Here is a 20,532-nt window from a genome sequence, read left to right as displayed (position 1 = left end):
TCTGGATCCCCTTCTCCCACGCTGAGGTCTGGCTACGCCACTGCTGCATACAGTGCAACACCAGAGAAAGAGAAACAGTAATGCATGTCCATCTATACTGTGTAAAATATAAAGATAGCAGATGTAAATTTCAAAAACTGACATATTCAAGTCACTACACTACAAATTAACAAATACAAATAAAACAAAAAATGGAAAATAAGATGACACCACTTTATTGGACTAACAATACATTTTTCAGTTAGCTTTCAGAGGCCAAAACCTGCTTCCAGCTGTTATGGTATCTTGTCCTGACTTGAGGAAGGAGGTTTTGGTTTCTGAAAGATAAGTTAAAAACTATTAAAATTAGTCCAATAAAAAGATAACACCTTATTTCCATTTTATATTCATATTTACTGTATTAATCTTTATTAACACAGGTACTACACTACTTTATTCTAAAGTAAAATAACTTTTTTTTTCTACCTCTGCTATCTAGTCATTCACTTTTTCTAATTATGTTGCTCCCAGTTTCTGGTTTCTGCTTCCCTTGTTTTTTCTTAACTCTCTTGCCATGATTTCTTGTTCACTTGTCATTTTTCTCTCTCCTCCTTTTCCTTTCAGTTTTCTTCAATTTATTTATCTGCTTCTCTATCCAGATTTAATTCATTCTTCCTATCCAGTCTTCAGAGATGGGTAGTAACAAAGTACTTGTACTTTGTTACAGTACTTAAGTACAATTGGCAGTACTTTTACTTGTAATGAGTTCCTTTTTTTTTTTTTTTTTGCAATACTTTATACTTGTAATAAGTTACATTTAAGCTGTACTTTTGTACTTAGTAACAAAGTACAACTTTGGAAAGTAGTTTTTACAAAAGTATATACTTTCCATCCCTCTGCTTCTCGTCTACAGGCTTTCCAAGCGATGTCAGAACTTCTGGTCCCAAAAACAGCTGAGCTGAGATCAGAAGTTTGGGCCAATCAGATGAAAGTTAGTCTGACATCATCTGGAAACCCTAGTCCCCACCCTCTATACCTGCCCAGAACAGCTGTTGATTGACTATTTAGAAAACCCTGTCCCTGTGAGTTCTGTCTCCGTCCCCACAGGTTCTGTCTCCATCCCCCACCCCTTCCCCGCAGGCTCTATCCTCAGCTGCTTTTTTTTTGCTGCCCTAGATAACCACCTAATGGTTAGGATAGCCTTATTTCCAGGGCTGTTTTAACCCTGAAAGAGCATCAAAAGGAACATTTACCTTCACTTAACTTTAGTGACACCAGGGTTACATTTAAGAAAGTCTTTTGAGTCAATGAATTTATTGCAGGAGGATAGCATCAGGGTATAAAATATAGCCCTGTTTATAAAAGGTTAGGAGAAGGCACAGGAGGCTAGGCCCTTGAACAATTAATAAGTAGAATGAGGGTTAGTCAACTCTTTCATCTGGTGCTGGTCAACAGAGAGATATTTCCATTGGGAGCCACAAGGCACTTTCCAGAGTCCTGAACTGACAACTGTTGGTGTGAGGATGCTGGGCAGGATGGGTCATTGATCTGATCTATATTGACACATAGTGAGGGGCGTTCTTGCTATGACATCTAAATCTAGTTTTGGACATCTTGCAAAAAAAGTCCACAAATCCAGTAATGAAGACAGCCATTCGCAAACTATAAAAACGACCAACTTTCTGTTTCAAAAAGGCCATTTGCTAGATGTTTTTGTGCTCAGTGCTTCTATCTTTTAGGATAATTTTTAAAAATCCAAGGGAAAAATGCACATAAACAAGCCATTGGGATGTATGGGGGACCAGCATTCTTAGTAGAGTGGCCACACAGACTTCCCACCAGAGCAGTGGGGCACCTTAGTGGGCACTGCAGTGGACTTCACATAAAAGGTTTTAGGTACACATCTTATCGTCACCGCCTTATGTTATATGGTGAGCCCTCCAAAACCCACCAAAAACCTACTGTACTCAAGTGTACACCACTGCAATAGCCCTTATGGCTGCAGTATCACCTATATGTAGATACAGTAGGTTTTTGGAGGGTTTTGGAGGGCTCACCAGTTAGAGTGGGATATGGACCTGGGTCCCCTTCTCTACAGTGCACTACATCGACCACTAGGCTACTCCAGGGACCTGCTTGCTGCTCTAATAGGACTGGCCATAACATCTGAACCTATCATAGAGGCTGGTATTAGAGCTGTACCAAATAGCATATTTTACTATTTGGCCGAATACGAATAATGGCCATTGAGCTTTAATGTAACAAATAAAAGAAGCAATGTGAAATCAGAGATCCAGGGGTCCTTTTACTAAGGTGCACTAACAGATTTAGCGCACACTAATGATTAGCATGATTAGCATGTGCTAAATGATAAGATGCCCAAAGGAATATAATGGATGTCTTCTCATTTAGTGTGCCTTAGTAAAATGATTTCCAAGTGTTTGCTTCAGTACGATTTAGCACAGTAGAGCCACTGATTATTTGTATTTGAATTTAAATCACTATTTGGCCGAGCCGAACACGAATATTCAGTACAGCCCTAGCTGGTATGTTCTATTTCTTTCATATCTTTGGGGGGGGGGGGGGGGTGCAGGAGGGAGGGGGGGTCAGTGAGTACTGGGGGAGTAAGGGGGGGGGGGGGTCATGCCTTAATCCCTCCAATAGTCATCTCAGCACTTAGGGCACCGTTTTGTAACTTAGGCTTGATAAACAGATGTAGACCACTAACTTTCAGCTTGGGATGTTTTGAAAAACGACTAGGTTTTGGGACTGCCCAAACCCTGCTCCCAAGGCGACTCAGATCCAGTTTAGAAAACTGTGATTTGGGCATTTTTCAAAGGAAAAACGTTCAACTGCCACCTTGTGCTGTTTTTGAGACGTTTTTCTCTTTCGATAACATGAGTTTCCCATTATGTATTTTTTTTTTTTTGGGGGGGGGGGGGGGGGGAGGGTTAAACTAATAAAACGCCCCTAAAGGTTTCCCCCAGATAGCTCAGATATTTTACTTAGTTCAGCAATCCTCGTACAGCTTACAGGAACATCATTTTAATAATTCGTGTGAATAGATTTTTGCCTCCCAAAATTTCATTGACATTTACATTTGGGTCTGTGATTTCATCATTACTTCCGCTCCAGGGCACCAGGAGGCGCTGCAGAGAAATCGGAAGGGTGGTTTTTTTTTCTGAGAGACTGGGGGCAGCCGCGGCTGCATCTTGCTAGTGGTTCCGGTTACTGCGCGCGGTGGAGCCCGCCCACTTTCCTTTCTCTCGCGTTCTCGGTTCTCCCGGTGGGGGGAGAAGAAGAAGGGAAAGCGCCGCCGGGCGAGCCATGGCCTTGTCCGGATCTCTTCGCAGAGAACTGGCAGACGCCGTCTCCCGTAGCCGGGTGTTGGTGGTGGGGGCCGGAGGCATCGGCTGCGAGCTGCTCAAGAACCTGGTGCTAACGGGATTCACCAACCTGGACGTGGTACGGAGAGCGTCTGCTCGGGGGAATCTGGGCCCGGAGAGAGGGGGTTGGGATGGGGGAGAATGAGGCCGATGTCCCAGGCCAAGCTCGGAGAGAGGCTGAGTTGCCGCGATGCGCGCACAGGGGGGTGGCTTTGTTTTCCTTGTGGCCTCTTCGGCCTCATCCCGGGATGTTTCCAGCCGCGCAGGGCTGCAAGATGTGAAGGATGAAATTGTTGTAGGGTGCATGTAAAGAAAGAGAGGTTCAATCTATATATATATGTAAGGTTGCTTCTTGAACATCATAGCTTAATCCATGTTTTTGAATTAAGCAAGCATAAGATCAAATTATTATGGATAGGTACTGCAACAAATTTGATTCCAGATACACTCGTTTATTTGTAAGGATCTTTCTTTAAAGGTTGAATACTGCTAAGGTTCTGGGTTTTATTTTGAACTCCACACATTCCTTAGAAACTCAATTATGCCATCAAGACAAGCATTCTTTAAGCTCTGAATGTTGCAAAATGTTTGCCATTGTTTTGATAAAAAGCACTTTATACTTTTGGTTCAAGCTCTTGCATTATCTCATTTAGACTATTGTAATAGTCTGTACATATCTTCTTATGTTTCAAAAAAGGATAAAAACTCCTTTATTTAGAAAATATGTACTGTAACCGTTCCCCAGGAAATAGGTACCACAACAAGAATTCTGCCTCTCCCCAAGCAACCCACTGTAATTCTCAGAGGGCTCTCATTTTCATACCCCCTTAAAATGTTTGTAAGCCACCTGGAACCGTTAAAGGTTTTAGCGGGATATAAGCCCTAATGTAATTTTTAATAGTCTGTATTCTTCTATCACTGTTAAATTGCAAACCAAATTTCTGATCTTACAGAATACTGCCACTAGACTCATTTTTCATTTGCAAAAGCGTGACAGTGTTACCTCAGCCTTAATTTTTCTCCACTGGTTAACTGTATAAGCTTGTATCTTTTTTTTAAAATAGCATGTCTTGTATTTAAAATGTTCAAGTGGTACCAGTCAGTTAGTGGCTTTTCCTTTGAAGAGATTGTGAAGATCTAGAGACCCTTTTCTTCTACTTTATCCACCGTTTATGGGTATTAAGTATAAGAAACTCTGAAAACTCATTTAGGGCCCTGTTTACTAAGGCGCCTTTAGGGATATTGTAGGCACATACATTATTAACGTGCATACATGGTTAAGCATGCTTTAAAAACATTAATGCGCCTATAACGCTGCTTAATAAACAGGGCCCTTAGTTATCAAGCAGTTCAAGTTTGGTTCTCGTTACCTGAGGATTTGCAGTCAGCTACGTCTTATACTCTCTTTCACAAGGACTTGAAAATATTTATTCAGAAAATATGTGTAAAGTTGTTGGCTAAGATGCAAATATTTTTGTAATCCACTTTGAACCACCAAGTTTGGTTAGCGGAATAGAAATGCTATTTCATATCATTCCAGTGACAGATTTATTATTATTATTATTATGGTTGCTACCAGAAATAGTACCTCTGTGTTACCACCTTATCATTCCCATTTCCCTTCACATTACTATGGTGAAGAATTTTCTATTCACGTATTTTCTGGAAACAACATTTTTTAGTGTTAAGGGAGTGTTAACTCCTGATAACTGGTTAAGAAATCTGTTGTTAGTTCAATAAAAGGTATTGCCTTATTTAATTGTTTATTTAACACATTTATATCCCACATTTTCCTACTTAGTTGCAGGCTCAATGTGGCTTACACAATACCGTAACGCTCCGGTTCAATATTACAGATACATAATAAAGTAGAAAGCATGATAAGAAACATAAGTATAAGCTACAAGGAATGAAGAGGGGGTGATAATAAAAGTCTAGTTTTGTCCATATTTAGCTATGTCGCAGGAAGTAAAAAGTTAATCTGGATCAGGGGGGTAGGCCTTCTTAAACAGGATGGTTTTCAGTATTTTCCTGAAGTTAAGGTGGTTACGGATAGATAGATCTTACAGCTTTGGGCAAAGCGTTCCACAGTTGTGTACTTATGTAAGAAAAGCTGGATGCATAAGTAGATTTGTATCTAAGTCCATTACAGTCTGGATAATGCAGATTTAAATAATTTGGTTATGTTGTTTTTGTTTGTCAGTCCTTTTTTAAGAGCCAGCGAAACTTCTGTTTCTGCATTTTTTGCTTTTTGTTTTTGACAGAGTGGGTTTGATATAAATTTAAATCATTAATCAGGTGGATTCTTCACTGATAACAATGAAACTGTTAAAGGAATATCTGCCATTGCGTTAAAATTATAGTCCAAAACAAAAGGATTAAAGACCCAAACACTCCCATAGGAAAAGAAAACAGCAAAGAAAATGTAATGAGTGGAAGTGGCCAAAAACCTAGGGGTCCTTTTACAAATGCACGTTAAAATTAAGCGTGATAAACGCTAGCGATACCCATTTATTCCTATGAGTGTTTCTAGCGTTTAGTGCGCACTAATAATGCTACCGTGCCTTTGTAAAAGACCCTCTGAATTTGTTCCAGGATAGGATTAAATGAAGACTTTATTTGCACATTCACAATCCCAAATGAAAATGTGTATGTTTTATAAAGACACATGCACTTTATAGGTGGACCCAACATGGGCCATGTTTCAGCTATTAAACCCTCATAAGAAACAAATACAAAATAGAACGGCATAGTTACTGGAAATAAATCATAAATACAATTATAGAGGCATAAAATATACATAAAACAATGTAATGGAATGAAAAAGGTAGTATAGAAAAAGAAGTAAAGAAATGTATGGACATGAAATAAAAATTAAGAATTAATAAATAAATGAAATACAAGCTGGTACTAACAACAATAAAACCTAAGTGAACTGATGAGCAATTCTAAAGAGAACGAGGTCATCTCACATCAGTTGTGCCTTGTGAAATAATAAGTGATAAAGTAGCAATTAGAAGTGCATACAGTGTGACAAACAAGTGTGATATAATGTTAGACACAAACTCAACTTAATAGTACAGTAAAGTGACAAGTGCATTTTGTTTGAACATGATGCTTCAAGTAGTAACTTCAGAAGCTTTTCAAAAAGTTATGCTCAAACAAGATAAGAAATTATAAGAATATTTATTAACCTGAATAGCCTAAGTGTAAAGAAATGCATCCTTCAGGGGAAATGATTTTGTTGTTTCATTTGGACATGCAAGACTTGCATTTCTTTGTGCCACTCTGCATTTTGCACACATTTTGGTGTTACCCATAGGTACAAGAATTTCATTGAAATATTCCCAAATGAGGTCTCTTTTATGGCCTCTGTAAAAATAGGTGTTCCTTACTACAATTTACTCAGTAGAATTAAAAATAAAATTTGGACCATGGGACTATGTTCTGCTACTTACTATTTTTCACCACCTGCTCCTCTTTGTAGTCTCTTGCATTTATGCTTGGACTCCCTTTTCTTTGCTTAGATCTTCTTAGTTCCCCCAAATCCTCTTTTCATTTACTTTTTTTGTCTTTGCACTTTTAAGAGGCATTATGAAGGCTTGATTGCATCGGCTGCACATGCAAGGACTACAATATATTTTTTTTGTGGTGGGGCGGGGGGGGGGGGGGGTGGTGAGGGAGAAATCTGTGAAATTACACATTGCAGAAATCCCCTCGGGTGCAGAATTGTTTCCAGACTGGTGTCTGGAAATTCAGCAGGTGCTACAGTCTTTCTGTACTATATGGCTCTTTCCAAGGGTCATTTATTGCTGCTGGCTCCTGGTGCCCCTTTGTAATGTAGGAACTTTTGGATGACTTGGGGGAATCCCATGGAACCATCCTCTTTCAAGCAGCAGCATTCAATGGAGGCTCACCGCAGTATCTTAGATTTTGGCAGGAATGGCAACCATTGTCAGTGAATTGCGATTCTTTCATCGGGTAGGGGAGAATCATATTCTGCTGTTTTGGGGGTTAGAGATCTCCCCTCCCCCCGTACTGCAAGAGATTGTACCAGGGTGCTGTGGAGAGAACTGCACTTGTTCCAGGACTTCAATTATTTTGGGCACTCGAAAGAGCCTTAGGCAGGCTCTGGGTCTAGGCCCCTGCCTTGTGTGAGGCATCTAAGTTTTGAGTGTTTTAAGGTCTGAGTGAGACCTGTGATCCTTTTTAGGAGTCTTCTGATTGTATTAAGCATCCCAGTTTCCCTGGTTGGGGGTCCGGACTGTTTGGCAATAATTCATCCCTTGTCCTCTACAGAAGACATTAGGGATCAGAGAGTCTGGAAGGTGATGACCTTTCTCCTTGCCAGAGTCTGGAGAACTGTCTAAAGGAAGGGATCAATTCCCCAGTGGTTTGTTTGTTTCGCTGGGAGGAATTAGTTGCTTATTGAGCAAGTTGTCTCCACCTTTGTATCTTCACAGCTTCTCAGGCGCAGACTTCTGATGGTGATCCCATTCTTGAGGATTTGAGAAAATCTGCTAAGACCTTTCTGTTTTACAAATCTTTGTCACAGATGGACTTTTCAGATTGTTCTGGATTTGGTCCCTTAGGGTTTTTAAATTAATAAATACATTTTACTACCTTCCTCAGGTGGATCTGAACTGGCTTTTTCATGTCCCAAAAGTGGTACGCTGGATTGAGCATCTCTTGGTTTCACCAGAGGTAGCTCTTTTGAGTCAGGAGCAGCTTTCTTGACTGATGTCCTCTGTGATTTCATTTGCATTTGCTCCAGTTGAGTTGCCTAGGTGGTAGTGACCCACTGCTCTTTATGGTAGCGGAACTGTTTGGTTGATTTTGCTTCGAAAGCAAATCTCAATATAAGATACCTGTCACCAAGAAGCAACAGGGCACAGAAAATTGTCCATCGCCAGAAATGTTTATTCACCATATAAATAAAACACATTAAAAGCTCAACACTCCATGTTTTGGCCACTTATGGGCTCAATATTAATGTTTAATAAATACACAAATACAAGTTGGTAAAATCATCCAAAGAATAGATAAAGACAATAACAGTAACACCTTAGCATGCTCCTTATATATATGTACTATTAATTACGTTGAGAGATTATGGGGCTCATTTTCAGAACACATACTTACAAGTTCCATAGGTTATTTTGGAACTTTGTAAGTCTAAATTCTTTGGAAATGAGCCTCTAAGTAACAAAGTAACTTTGTAAGTCTGTGCTTGAAAATACACCTCCACATATCATTCAAAATTAATTAGAATACAAAGTAAAATGTTTTCACATAAAAGTATGTAATATGAGCAAAAGGTGGACTGGAAAGCCAATATTCCTAAGCAGTGTCTTTTAGTGGTGTCACTTACTTAATCCAAAATTTAAAAAATAAAATAGACAATAAGCCATACTTTTTAAGTGGTTAGATAGACAACATCTTTAGAACAAAAATGCATGAGGCTATAAACTATTCAAATAAAGTGCCTTTGAAAAGCAAAGTTAAAAACGCCTACCATCACTTTCTCCAGCACACAGCATGAGAACACGGTGAATCTGCACGTGCTCATCTTAGCTCTGCTCAGATGATAAGATATATAATGAAAGGTCTAAACATATGAAGAAGAGGTTTAGAGAAAAGGGGTATCCAGAAAATGCATAAATGAATGTTTTAGAAGAGCAGCTGCTTAGAGAGAACTACCCTATTTAAACCTGGTAATAGACAAAAGAAATGTACTATGTCCTTCACCCACATGTCCAGTGGCATAGTTAAAGGTTCTAAGGTCAATGTTTCTCAGATAAGGAAGATGGTTGCATATAAAAGAGAATGAAATCTAAGAGATCTTGTACCTTCAGCATTGCCTCAGATCAAAAACAATGAGAAAGAGCTCCTTACTGGCCACTACCAGTGTGGCTACAGTTCTCTATGTACAGTGAACACAATGCCACTATCATATCTCCCTCTTGTCTTTCTTCCAAAGTATACATATTGAGAGCCTTAAGTATGTCCCCATATGCTTTATGAAAGAGACCACGGACCAGTTTTGTAGCTGCCCTCTGGACCGACTTCATCCTGTTTCTATATTTTCATAGGTGAGGTCTCCAGAATTGCACACAGTATTGTAAATGGGGCCTCACCAGAGACTTATACAAGGGCACTATCACCTCTTTTTTTTTTCCTGCTGGCCATTCCTCTCCCTATGCACCCGAGCATCCTTCTGGTTTTCACCATCTCCTTTTCTACCTGTTTGGCCACCTTCTTCTCAATATAGGATTTTTATTTACCGTATTTTTCGGACTATAAGACGCACCGGACCATAAGACGCACCTAGGTTTTAGAGGAGGGAAATAGGAAAAAAAATGTTTTCCTTTTTCCCTCCTCTAAAACCTAGGTGCTCCAGTGCGTCTTGTCCGAATTCCCTCCCTCCCTCCGAGTTCGGGATCGCCGTGCAGGGTTACCTCCTCCCCCCCCCCCCCCCCCGGCCCTGTCACCACTTCTCCCCTTACTTACGCGATCTTCCCTGGTGGTCTAGTGACGTCGGGGCAGGAAAGAGCCCCCTCTTTCCTGCCCAGCACGCTGCTCTCCATCCTCCTGTATGCAGCCTGACGGTCTCGGCGAGATTCAAAATGGCCGCCAAGAAGTGAAGTCTCGGCGGCCATTTTGAATCTCGCCGAGACCGTCAGCTCTTTCCTGCCCCGACGTCACTAGACCACCAGGGAAGATCGCGTAAGTAAGGGGAGAAGTGGTGACAGGGCCGGGGAGGGGGTGGGAGGAGGTAACCCTGCACGGCGATCCCGAACTCGGAGGGCAGGCGGCCTGCCAGCCAACCAAATCTACCTTCGGACTATAAGACGCACCCCCCATTTTCCTCCCAAATTTTGGGGGAAAAAAGTGCGTCTTATAGTCCGAAAAATACGGTATTTATTTTGACATTTGTGTCCCACATTTCCCCAACGTGGTTGGTCTCAATGTGTTTAACAATGAAGGCAGAAGAGACAGTATTTACACGACTAAACCATTCCATATATTTTTACAAACTTTATTAGAAAGTACATAACATATAAAATCTATCGCACATAACACACATAAAAGCACACAAAGTATTTACCATGATCATATCCACTGCAGATTCTCTCTGATTGTCTGATGATCGGTGTTCCCTTTTCCTGATAATTACCTTCTCAACTGACACAAATATATTCAAAAGCTGAACATGCAAAAGTCCGTACTCAAGAAAAGTTCAAAATATAAGACGTTGTTGTCCTTATTGATGTTAAAGCTGGACCAAAATGTCACCACAGATCATCAATGCTCTCCTTCCTTCCTACTTTTCATCCACCAATCACTGCTGAGGATCTTTAAAATGCATAGTCTAAGTAGTGTGTGTGCAACATTAACTCGGTCTCTGTAGGACCCATTTTGCTATAAGTTTCATCAGGAGACCTAGCTAAAATTAACAAAACATCAACATCACAATGTATGAACTCCCACCGCTATACAGCATAATACAAAATAAAGATAACGCACAACTGACTTACCTGCTGGCGACTCTCACTGAGTTTAAAAAAATGGCAGCCATTGTGTTTAAACGCCTAGATCATTAGACACAATCACCCCCCAAGTCTCACTCTTCTTTCGTGCACAGAAGTACTTCACCCCCTATACTATACCTTTCCCTTGGATTTTTGCAACCTCTTTGCCTTGCCCACCTTGACTCAATCCACCATCTGTGTTGCATCTGTACTTTGAAATTCTGTGCCTTTATTCCTGCACGTAAAAATCTGCTTTCCCAAATTTAAGGCAGCCTTGAAAACGTACCTGTTTTATTAGGGCAACAGCAGCTAGTAGCACTCGAAGTGAATGGTTTCAGAGTAGGCTAACATTGCCTACTTTCTTTTCTCATATTTTCTCCTTTCCTTTATTAAAATGGCGTTCCTTTCTACCTGTGAATTTTTAAGTTTGTAAACCTCTGTTATAGTGTCAGGCAGGGCGGTATATTAAGTCAAATAAATCATATCTTAATTATCTGGTATGTAACGTCAGCCCTGTTCTAGCAGCACACCTGACCAATCTCACTTTCATGATATCTGTAATAACTGTGCTTGATATGCATTATGCAAAACTCTGGTGCATATTTGTATTATTGGAACAACCAGAGTCTGGGATGTATGGCTAGCACTGGGTTGTAAACACTGGACTAGAGGATCTATGGGAGTTTTTTTTTAAGGCACCTCATTGTGAACACTAGACCTAGAAAAGAAGCATTCGTAATGTTCTTAAGCTAAAGAATGCATTATGTTATTTAGCTAGACCATTTTGCTCTCATTAATAGTACTGCACGAGTTCTAGTACGTCAGTGTTTTAGTTATGGGCAATTTTCTTTTGCTTCTGAATTGTTCTCAGAATTCCGAAATGATTTTTCATCAGATATATTTGCACATGTAGGTTTAAGAACAAGACTAAACTGTATAGACTGATTACTGTGAAAACAGCAACAGTTGTGAAACCTGAGCTGCGAACCCTTGCTTTAAACAACGGTAGATGTTCTCAGGCAGAGCTTGAAATAAATGCTGGAAAATGGAACCTTTTCATTTCTACCTGAGGTACTTAAAACCAACAAATTCACTAACAGTGATGCGGAAAGCACTACACTTAGCTATTTTAAAAATATTCTCAGTTTGCCTTTTGGTTTTAAACCCAGTGAAAGTTCCCCCCCCCCCCCCCCCCTAAGTATTTAACTTAAACCTTGACACGGTTTTATTTTGTGTATTCATAGATTGATCTGGATACTATTGACGTCAGCAATCTCAACAGGCAGTTTTTATTTCAAAAGAAACATGTTGGGAGGTCAAAAGCACAGGTAAGAGTATTTCATGAAGCTTACATGACCAGATACAGAACTGGAAACATCAGTGATGTTAGTCCATTCCATACAGTTCCAACCCCAGTGCATTTTGCAGGAAAATAAGGACTGGACTGCACTGAAATATCAAATAGAAGGCGATAATTGAGTTTAAAAGACAGAGTTAAGACAGCAACAGTACAGTAGAAATGATAACAGACTAGACCAATATGACGACAGGAAGGCGGGTTGGCAAATCAGAGTATTTTGGTTTTGCCTCTTAAAAGTAAAATGCAGTCATAGCTTTGCTTGAGCTTGCTCTCTTTCTCAGCCTTGTTCTTAATCTTTAGGCTGCACACAGCATGTTGCAGTATCACAGCCGTAACAGATACAGTAACTTAAACTGGACCTAAATCTTTTGGTTTATTTTGGCAGTTTTCCTCTTGTTCTTTTGAGCATCCAGCTCAGTCAGAATCAGGAATGTGGTCTAGTACCACGAACCTTAATTTACATTTATCTAGGGATTTGTTTTTCTCCTATTTTATTTCAGTGAGCCAGATTGGACCCAAGTCTTTAAATGCAGCAGTGCACAACACTGCCACTGAGCCGCCAGACTGACCCCCATCTTATTTGCTTTTGATACTTTATTCCAAATTAATTTTAAATACTACTGCTATCATATTAATAGTTTGGAATTTTTAATATCTTTGTTTTTAAGTACATGTCAGATTTAGCCCAAAGGATGGAAATATTAGCTAATTGCTGTTGTTTTTCTCCAGGTTGCCAAAGAAAGTGTGTTACAGTTCTGCCCTAGAGCTAATATTACAGCCCACCATGACAGCATAATGAAGTATGTTTTGGTCTTTCAAATTTTAAAAACATTAACAATTAAGTCTTAAGTATAAATAAAATGTATTGTAATGTGTTAAAGCTTTTAATATTTATTTTTAGCAGTCTTTTAAATTACATTTTGAGGCGATTTTAATTTAATTACCAGAGTGAAACGTAACTCTACAGTTAAATTATAACAGGGGTTCTATTTCTTGACTTCTTCAGATCCAAATGCTCTGTTCATACATCGGCCACCTGTAGGGATCTATTTGCTGAAGTGCAGTAACATTTTACACTTAACCCATGTTAAATGCAAGAATTAACATGTATTTAAGTGCAAGGCCTGTTCTCTGCCAGGCAAGTTCCCAGCATGTTCCAATTCAGTTTTGCACAGACATTCTTATAGCGCAGTAAGTGTATTCGCAGTTAGCTTGGATGCAACTAATGCTGCCTACTTAGGAGGCAGTAAGTGCAGCCGTGTTAACTGCACAAGTGGCAATGCGGGTAAAGTACTATGTACTAGCTGAAAAGTACAAACATCAGTGGAGGAGTGGCCTAGAGGCTCATTTTCAAAGCACTTAGCCTCCCAAAGTTCCATAGAAACCTATGGAACTTAGCCTCCCAAAGTGCTTTGAAAATATGCCTCCTAGTGGTCAGAGCACCGGTCTTGCAATCCAGAGGTGGCCGGTTCAAATCCCACTGCTGCTCCTTGTGATCTTGAGCAAGTCACTTCACCCTCCATTGCCTTAGGTACAAACTTAGATTGTGAGCCCTCCTGGGAAAGAGAAATATCCAGAATACCTGAATGTAACTCACCTAGAGCTACTACTGAAAAAAGTGTGAGCAAAATCTATATAAATATATGAAATGTTGCTACTATTTGAGATTCTAGATGGAATGTTGCTACTATTTGAGATTCTGTTGCAACTATTTGAGATTCTGCATGGAATGTTAATGTTGCTATTCCTCTAGCAACATTCCATGTAGAAGCCTGCCCTTGCAGATCAGCCGTGCAGGCTTCTGTGCAGGATGTCAGACTCACAGAAACAGAAGCCTGTGCGGCCGCATTGCTGATCTGCAAGGGCAGGCTTCTACATGGAATGTTGCTAGTGGAGGAGTAGCCTAGTGGTTAGTGCAGTGGAACATCGAACGTTGCTACTATTTGAGATTCTACATCGAATGTTGTTGCTATTTGAGATTCTACATGGAATGTTGTTGCTATTTGAGATTCTACATGGAATGTTGCTGAGTGGAGGAGTGGCCTAGTGGTTAGAGCACCGGTCTTGCAATCCAGAGGTGGCTAGTTCAAATCCCACTGCTGCTCCTTGTGGTCTTGGGCAAGTCACTTCACCCTCCGTTGCTTCAGGTACAAACTTAGATTGTGAGCCCTCCTGGGACAGAGAAATATCCAGTGCACCTGAATGTAACTCACCTTGAGCTACTACTGAAAAGGGTGTGAACAAAATCTAAATAAATAAATCTGCACCCATTTCCTACCCTATAACACACTATGCAGTTAGTGTGGGAATTAGTATGCACTGTCATGCCATGACAGTAACTGTTATCATGCTTGTGTGCTAATAGCATGCACTAATTTATGTTCCAACTACTTGGCACACTAGTAAATAGGCCTTATAGCTACAAATGGCACAAACAAATTGGATTGGAAATATCTATCAGAATGTAGCAACTGGGATGACTCTTTGGGAGATGTAGCATGAATTCTTGATAATAAAAGTCCCGTATTAATAATTTTTTTTTAATTCAGCAGTAACTACTTTTAAGCTATAGGATGGTATGCAGGAGTAAATTTCTCTCTTTAGTGTTGATTCTGAAAAATTGATTTAGGCAGGTGAGGGTTCTTGACTGATGCATTTGAACAAGAAAAGGCTGGTGTTTCCTTTCATACTATTCAGCCTCAGGGGAATCTTTTAAGACCTTGAAACTAGCGGTGGTGGTTCTTTTCCCTACACTAAAACACAAGGAGGGATTCCCTACGGGGGAAAGTACTGTTCAACAGAGTAGCAGTACTCTGACGCTGTATGTGGTTGTTTGTATTAACTATTGTATTGTTGGCTTCATGCCTTTTTTTAGTGAATAGACGTTGAGAGGTGATACTTTGATTCCTGAAGCAGGTATATTTTTGCTGAAACATTGGTCTTTGGTAATAAAGATTTTTATCCATCTACCTCTTGAGTCCTGCCTAGTTTGGTTGTTCTGCGTCCCTTCCCTATTCTTTTGGACAGCATCATTCTTTCCCCTAACACACACACTCCAGAGGCTTGAAGCTACCTCGGGAGCAGCAGTTCTGTTTTCTCCATGCACCACACAACTCTCATTGAGTATGAATCACATGGTACTCAATTGCTCATGATGGTCTTGTGAGATCAGTATGAGAATTCAACCACCATGCTGCTCAAAGTTTGTGAAAGCCATGCAGTGCCACTAGCTGCAAGCTTCCAGAGAAGGGGATTAACAATCTGGGGGACAGCTTGCTTGAAGAGAATGAGGTGGAGACAATGGGTGAGGCCAACTGGTTAGAAAATGTGTAAGGGGGAAGAAAGTATGAAGAAGAGGATTTGGGGGGAGAGAAGGAATAATATATTGGTGAGACAAGCTGAGATGAAAGTATGTGCCTAGGAGATGCCTTAGGGACATAACGACCTGGGAGCAGATACCATTTTAGTTACAAGACTTGCTCTGAGTGTACCCGAACTGCTGAGTCAGCTACTTCAGTAGGGGGGCACCTCCTCCTATTGCACTTTGTCCAGCAAACGTCTTGATGCTTACGCTGAACTTTTGTTCCCCATTTGAAAATTAGTAGGCAGCTGTGACTGTCCTTTTTTAAGAGTTTGAATTGTGTATTGCTGCTCCAGAGCAATTTGTTCTTTCTCATTTCACAGGCAGTGCCTCATGGGAGTTAGGGGCTTTGTGAACTCCATTTCATTTCATTTTGTTCTTTAACTTAATTATTTATTTGGATTTTGCTCACACCTTTTTCATTAGTAGCTCAAGGTGAGTTACATTCAGGTACATTGGCTATTTCTCTGTCCCAGGAGGGCTCACAATCTAAGTTTGTACCTGAGGCAATGGAGGGTTAAGTGACTTGCCAAGAGTAGAGGAGTGGTCTAGTGGTTAGGGTGGTGGACTTTGGTCCTGAGGAACTGAGTTCGATTCCCACTTCAGGCACAGGCAGCTCCTTGTGACTCTGGGCAAGTCACTTAACCCTCCATTGCTCCATGTAAGCCGCATTGAGCCTGCCATGAGTGGGAAAGCGCAGGGTACAAATGTAACAAAAAAATCACAAGGAGCAGCAGCGGGATTTGAACCGGCCACCTCTGGGTTGCAAGATCGGTGCTTGTAAATAACACGTGAGATGTACAATGCATGATTTGGTTTATTCTGTGTGAGGTATTATCAAACGGGAGTAGAGGATGGGTAATGAACACTCCACCACAGGAACTAGTTCATGAGAGATACTTTATTCAATATTTGTACAGTGCGACCCGACATGGTCCATGTTTCGGCGTAATGAAACGCCTACCTCAGGGGTCACAATGATATTCAACCAAATGTGAATAGGTAGGAATATCCAAAACCCTCCGTTCAGAAAACAAACAAGTAACAAGTGCATCCTGTTGTTTTGCCAACGCTCTCAGACTGCACTTGTTATTTGTTTGTTTTCTGAACGGAGTGTTTTGGATATTCCTACCTATTCACATTTGGTTGAATATCATTGTGATCCCTGAGGTAGGCGTTTCCGTAGCATGGATCGTGTCAGGTCCTACTGTACCAATATTGAATAAAGTATCTCTCAAGATCTACTTCCTGCGGTGGAGTGTTCATTACCCATCCTCTACTCCCTTTTGATTGGATTGTCGACGTGGAGATTGTTTCCTGCCTGTTTGTGACTCTTGTTTCCTGTTTTGAGGTATTATCTTAACACGCCCATTAATCGCCTTTCTTTTTCCCCAAAATGTTTGTGTAGAAAACAGGGGCGTATCTGAACTGCGGCGGTAGGGGGGGCCAGGGCCAGAGAGGGGGGGCACATTATAGCCCCCCCCCCCCCCCGCCGCCGCCGCCGCCGCCATTGCCGATCCCCCTCCCCCCAGCCGCTGCCATTGCTAACCCTCCCCCTCCGTTGCTCGCCTACCTTCGCTGGCGGGGGACCCCAACCCCCGCCAGCCGAGGTCCGCGTCCTCCTGCCGCTGCCGGCTGCCTTTGGTCCTTTCATTCTTCCATTGAAGCTGGCGCCGACGAAAAAGTTTCTTTTGAATCTGACGTCGCTGCACGTTGCACGTTGTACGTGCAGGACGTCAGACTCAGAAACAATTTCTGAGTCTGACGTCCTGCACGTACAACGTGCAGCGACGTCAGACTCAAAAGAAACTTTCGTCGGCGCCAGCTTCAATGGAAGAATTAAAGGACCAAAGGCAGCCGGCAGCGGCAGGAGGACGCGGACCTCGGCTGGCGGGGGTTGGGGTCCCCCGCCAGCGAAGGTAGGCGAGCAACGGAGGGGGAGGGTTGGCAGCGGTAGGGGGGTCCAGGGCGAAATCTGCGGGGGCCCAGGCCCCTGAGGCCCCACGCAGATACGCCCCTGGTAGAAAATAAATGTTTATCCCACCAAGATCTTAATCACCAGCTTGCAGTTTGATATACACACTCTGCCACCACCATGACCACTTTGCCATTAGAATGTACTTAAACAGCATTAACTGTAGTGTTACTGCAGAGCACCATAATATTATTTACTTGGTGTGGGACACCGATAACTTTCCTTCTTGTGTTACTTTATCTCTGCAGCCCTGACTATAATGTGGGATTCTTCCAACAGTTTACATTGGTTATGAACGCCTTAGATAACAGAGGTAAGATTTCTGTTCGTGATGAAAACCATAGTACATTTCAATCCTTAGCCACACAATTATTAAAATTCTCTAAGGTAAAATTAGATCAGTATAATGTTTTCTACAGAGGGGTTGCTTTGTACTGTTAATGTAGATTATCACATGTCTAGCAGGATAGTGCAGAATTGAGTTTGATTGCATGTCTCTATACCATGCGATCTACAGATATTGTTGATGTCTAAAACCATTTTTGCAAATACAATACTGAAAGTGGGTCGCAAGATGAAACCTGAAATACAAAATAAATACAATAAAAGAAAACAACAAAGATGAAATGGGCACAAATAAAACGAGACCAATAAAACACAGAGATGCTCTAACAATATTGTACTTCTAGGTAAATCAGCTAGTGCATATGTGAAATAAACTAAATTGTTTGAGTATTTATAACAAATATAGGCTATTCCTTTTATTCCACTGCCAGTAGACGTACAGTAATACTACAAATCATAATTTGGGCCCTGTTTACTAAGCTGCGCTAGAGATGCGCTAATGTTTTTAGTGTGCAAGCATTGGCGGGTGTTAACCATGTAGATGTCCAAAATATGGGCATCTACACGGTTAGCGCACGCTACTTTTTAGCACATGCTAAAAACGCTAGCGCATCTTAGTAAACAGGGTTTTTAGTTATGAGGATTGGTTCCAGGATGCTCCAGTCTGAATTTGGGAGGCTAACTAACTTGCTGCAAGAGATGCACAGGGAGAAGCCCATTGTTCAATTTTAGAGCTTTGTGCACTAACCAGGTGGATACAGCGCCTGTCCCATTTAAACTTTTGGAACCTGCTTAGAAGTGCAACAATGGGCAGGCTATAAATATATTAAATGAATGAAATTTATGTTGATCAGGACCCATTTATGAATAGAGCTTGTAATCTTGAGAGATTTAAAAATAAAATGGAAACTGTCTAGTCAAATTGTTGGAATATAAAAGCCAGTGAACTTACTGTTTTACAGATGATGTTTGCACTTCTTTCCTAAATGCCTTTGAAAACTGTGACTGCAAAATATGGATAAGTAAACATAAAAGTTCCTTAGTGGCCTTACCTGTTTTATCATGTGAGGAGCTTAAACCATGCCATTAACCCTCTAATTCTATAAACTGCGTGGTGCACACAGTTGTAAAACAGTACCACTTTTGCACAAGTTACTCGGCCCTTAATTGTCATTTAGTTGGCGATAAATATCAATAATTGGCCTTAACTAGCACTAATTTGCAGATACACATGTGAGTTATGACCTTAACTGCACAGGAGGCGTTCACATTGGAGGGGCATGGGAGTTCTGACTATTTTAGTGCCCACTTCATGGAACACTATCAGTTACGTACACAAGGTGCCGTTTTTAGGGACATGCATTTACATCTGCCATAAAGATGGTGTAAGTGGTCACGCCTAAATGTTGGTGTGTAAATGCCATTCTAGAGTGGCAATTACATGCTTAATTTCTTACTTTGTCTAACAATGAGTTTACCACTGTTTCTGTACTACAATAGGCTTGAAAGCCTGACTGAAATGTAGGAAGAATATCATTCTGCTCCAAATATTGTAACAAATCCTTCTAACAACTTCACAAAGAGCAGAATTGAGGCAACAGGCCTATAATTAGACACTAAAGATGTTGATTGTTTTAAATCTTTTAGGATATGGGTTATAATCATTTCCCCAGGGTTATCAGGGAACTTACCTAAGGATAGTAGTAGATTAACCCAAGAGAATAGTTCAGCCTCAAACAATGATGGTTCCACCTCCATCAAATATGGAGGACAAGTATCTAATGTACAATAAGTTGTAACATATTTCTTAAATAATTTGGAGAAGTCACTCCACTGAATAGCAGAGAAATCCTTCCAAATTTGATTAACAGGTATCCCCTCAGTAACTTAAAAATTAGGATGTAATTAAATTACATTTTTTGCATATCCTACTCCAAGCTTTACTATTTCTCTTAATTGCTTCATATTCACTCTATCTTTCCCCATTAAACCATCATTTGTCTTTCTAGCTATCCTCAAAGCTTATTTATGTTTTTGAATTGCTTCACGCCAGGCGGCTCCAGAACCATCATCTTAGCTTTATACCATTTTCGCTCCAACTTCCTACATAATCTTTTTAGTTCCAATAGACCAAGAATAAACCGTTTGTTACTTTTTGTGGACTGTTTTAGCTTCAGCTGTAACGGAGCTAACTCATCTAATGTTCCTGCACTGATTTCAGACCATTTATCTATAAAGTTATCATCTATATTATCAGCCTTCTGTTTGATAACCCTATCCCAGAATTTATCAACATCAATTGTTCCTCTGGTGCAATGATAATAAATCTGCTTAGAATAACCCTTAACCTTACGCCTATTAATATTAAAAGAGCAACAAAAATGATCTGACCATAAAGATTATTGCCAGGTGATATCCGACACACTGATGTTAAGAGCAGAAATATCACTACCCTCTAAATAAAATTAGATCCAGTTGATGACCTTTAACATGAGTTGCAGTGGGAGAAGGTGTAGTGTAATTTAGGAAAGATAGAAAAGAGCAAAGATAATTTCTTTTGGTATGTTATTAATGTCCATCTGGAAGATTTACGT

At 40.6% G+C, this 20,532-nt stretch overlaps 1 protein-coding gene across 1 annotated transcript in view; it reads left to right on the top strand.

Annotated features, from left to right (window-relative positions):
- Positions 1-3,200: 3,200 nt before the first annotated feature.
- The window catches only part of UBA2 (ubiquitin like modifier activating enzyme 2), a 114,317-nt gene continuing 96,985 nt past the window's right edge, over positions 3,201-20,532 (top strand). Inside the window, exons 1-4 of the mRNA XM_030204447.1 lie at positions 3,201-3,444; positions 12,142-12,225; positions 12,987-13,057; positions 17,842-17,906. Coding sequence (XP_030060307.1) covers positions 3,307-3,444; positions 12,142-12,225; positions 12,987-13,057; positions 17,842-17,906 — 358 coding nt within the window. The 5' untranslated portion in view covers positions 3,201-3,306. The remainder of the gene's footprint in view (positions 3,445-12,141; positions 12,226-12,986; positions 13,058-17,841; positions 17,907-20,532) is intronic.

This window comes from Microcaecilia unicolor, chromosome 5, assembly GCF_901765095.1.
Source record: "Microcaecilia unicolor chromosome 5, aMicUni1.1, whole genome shotgun sequence".
NCBI classification, from domain to species: Eukaryota; Metazoa; Chordata; class Amphibia; order Gymnophiona; family Siphonopidae; genus Microcaecilia; species Microcaecilia unicolor.
Note: the sequence above shows the minus strand (reverse complement) of the source record. Positions and strands in the feature narration are given on the sequence as shown.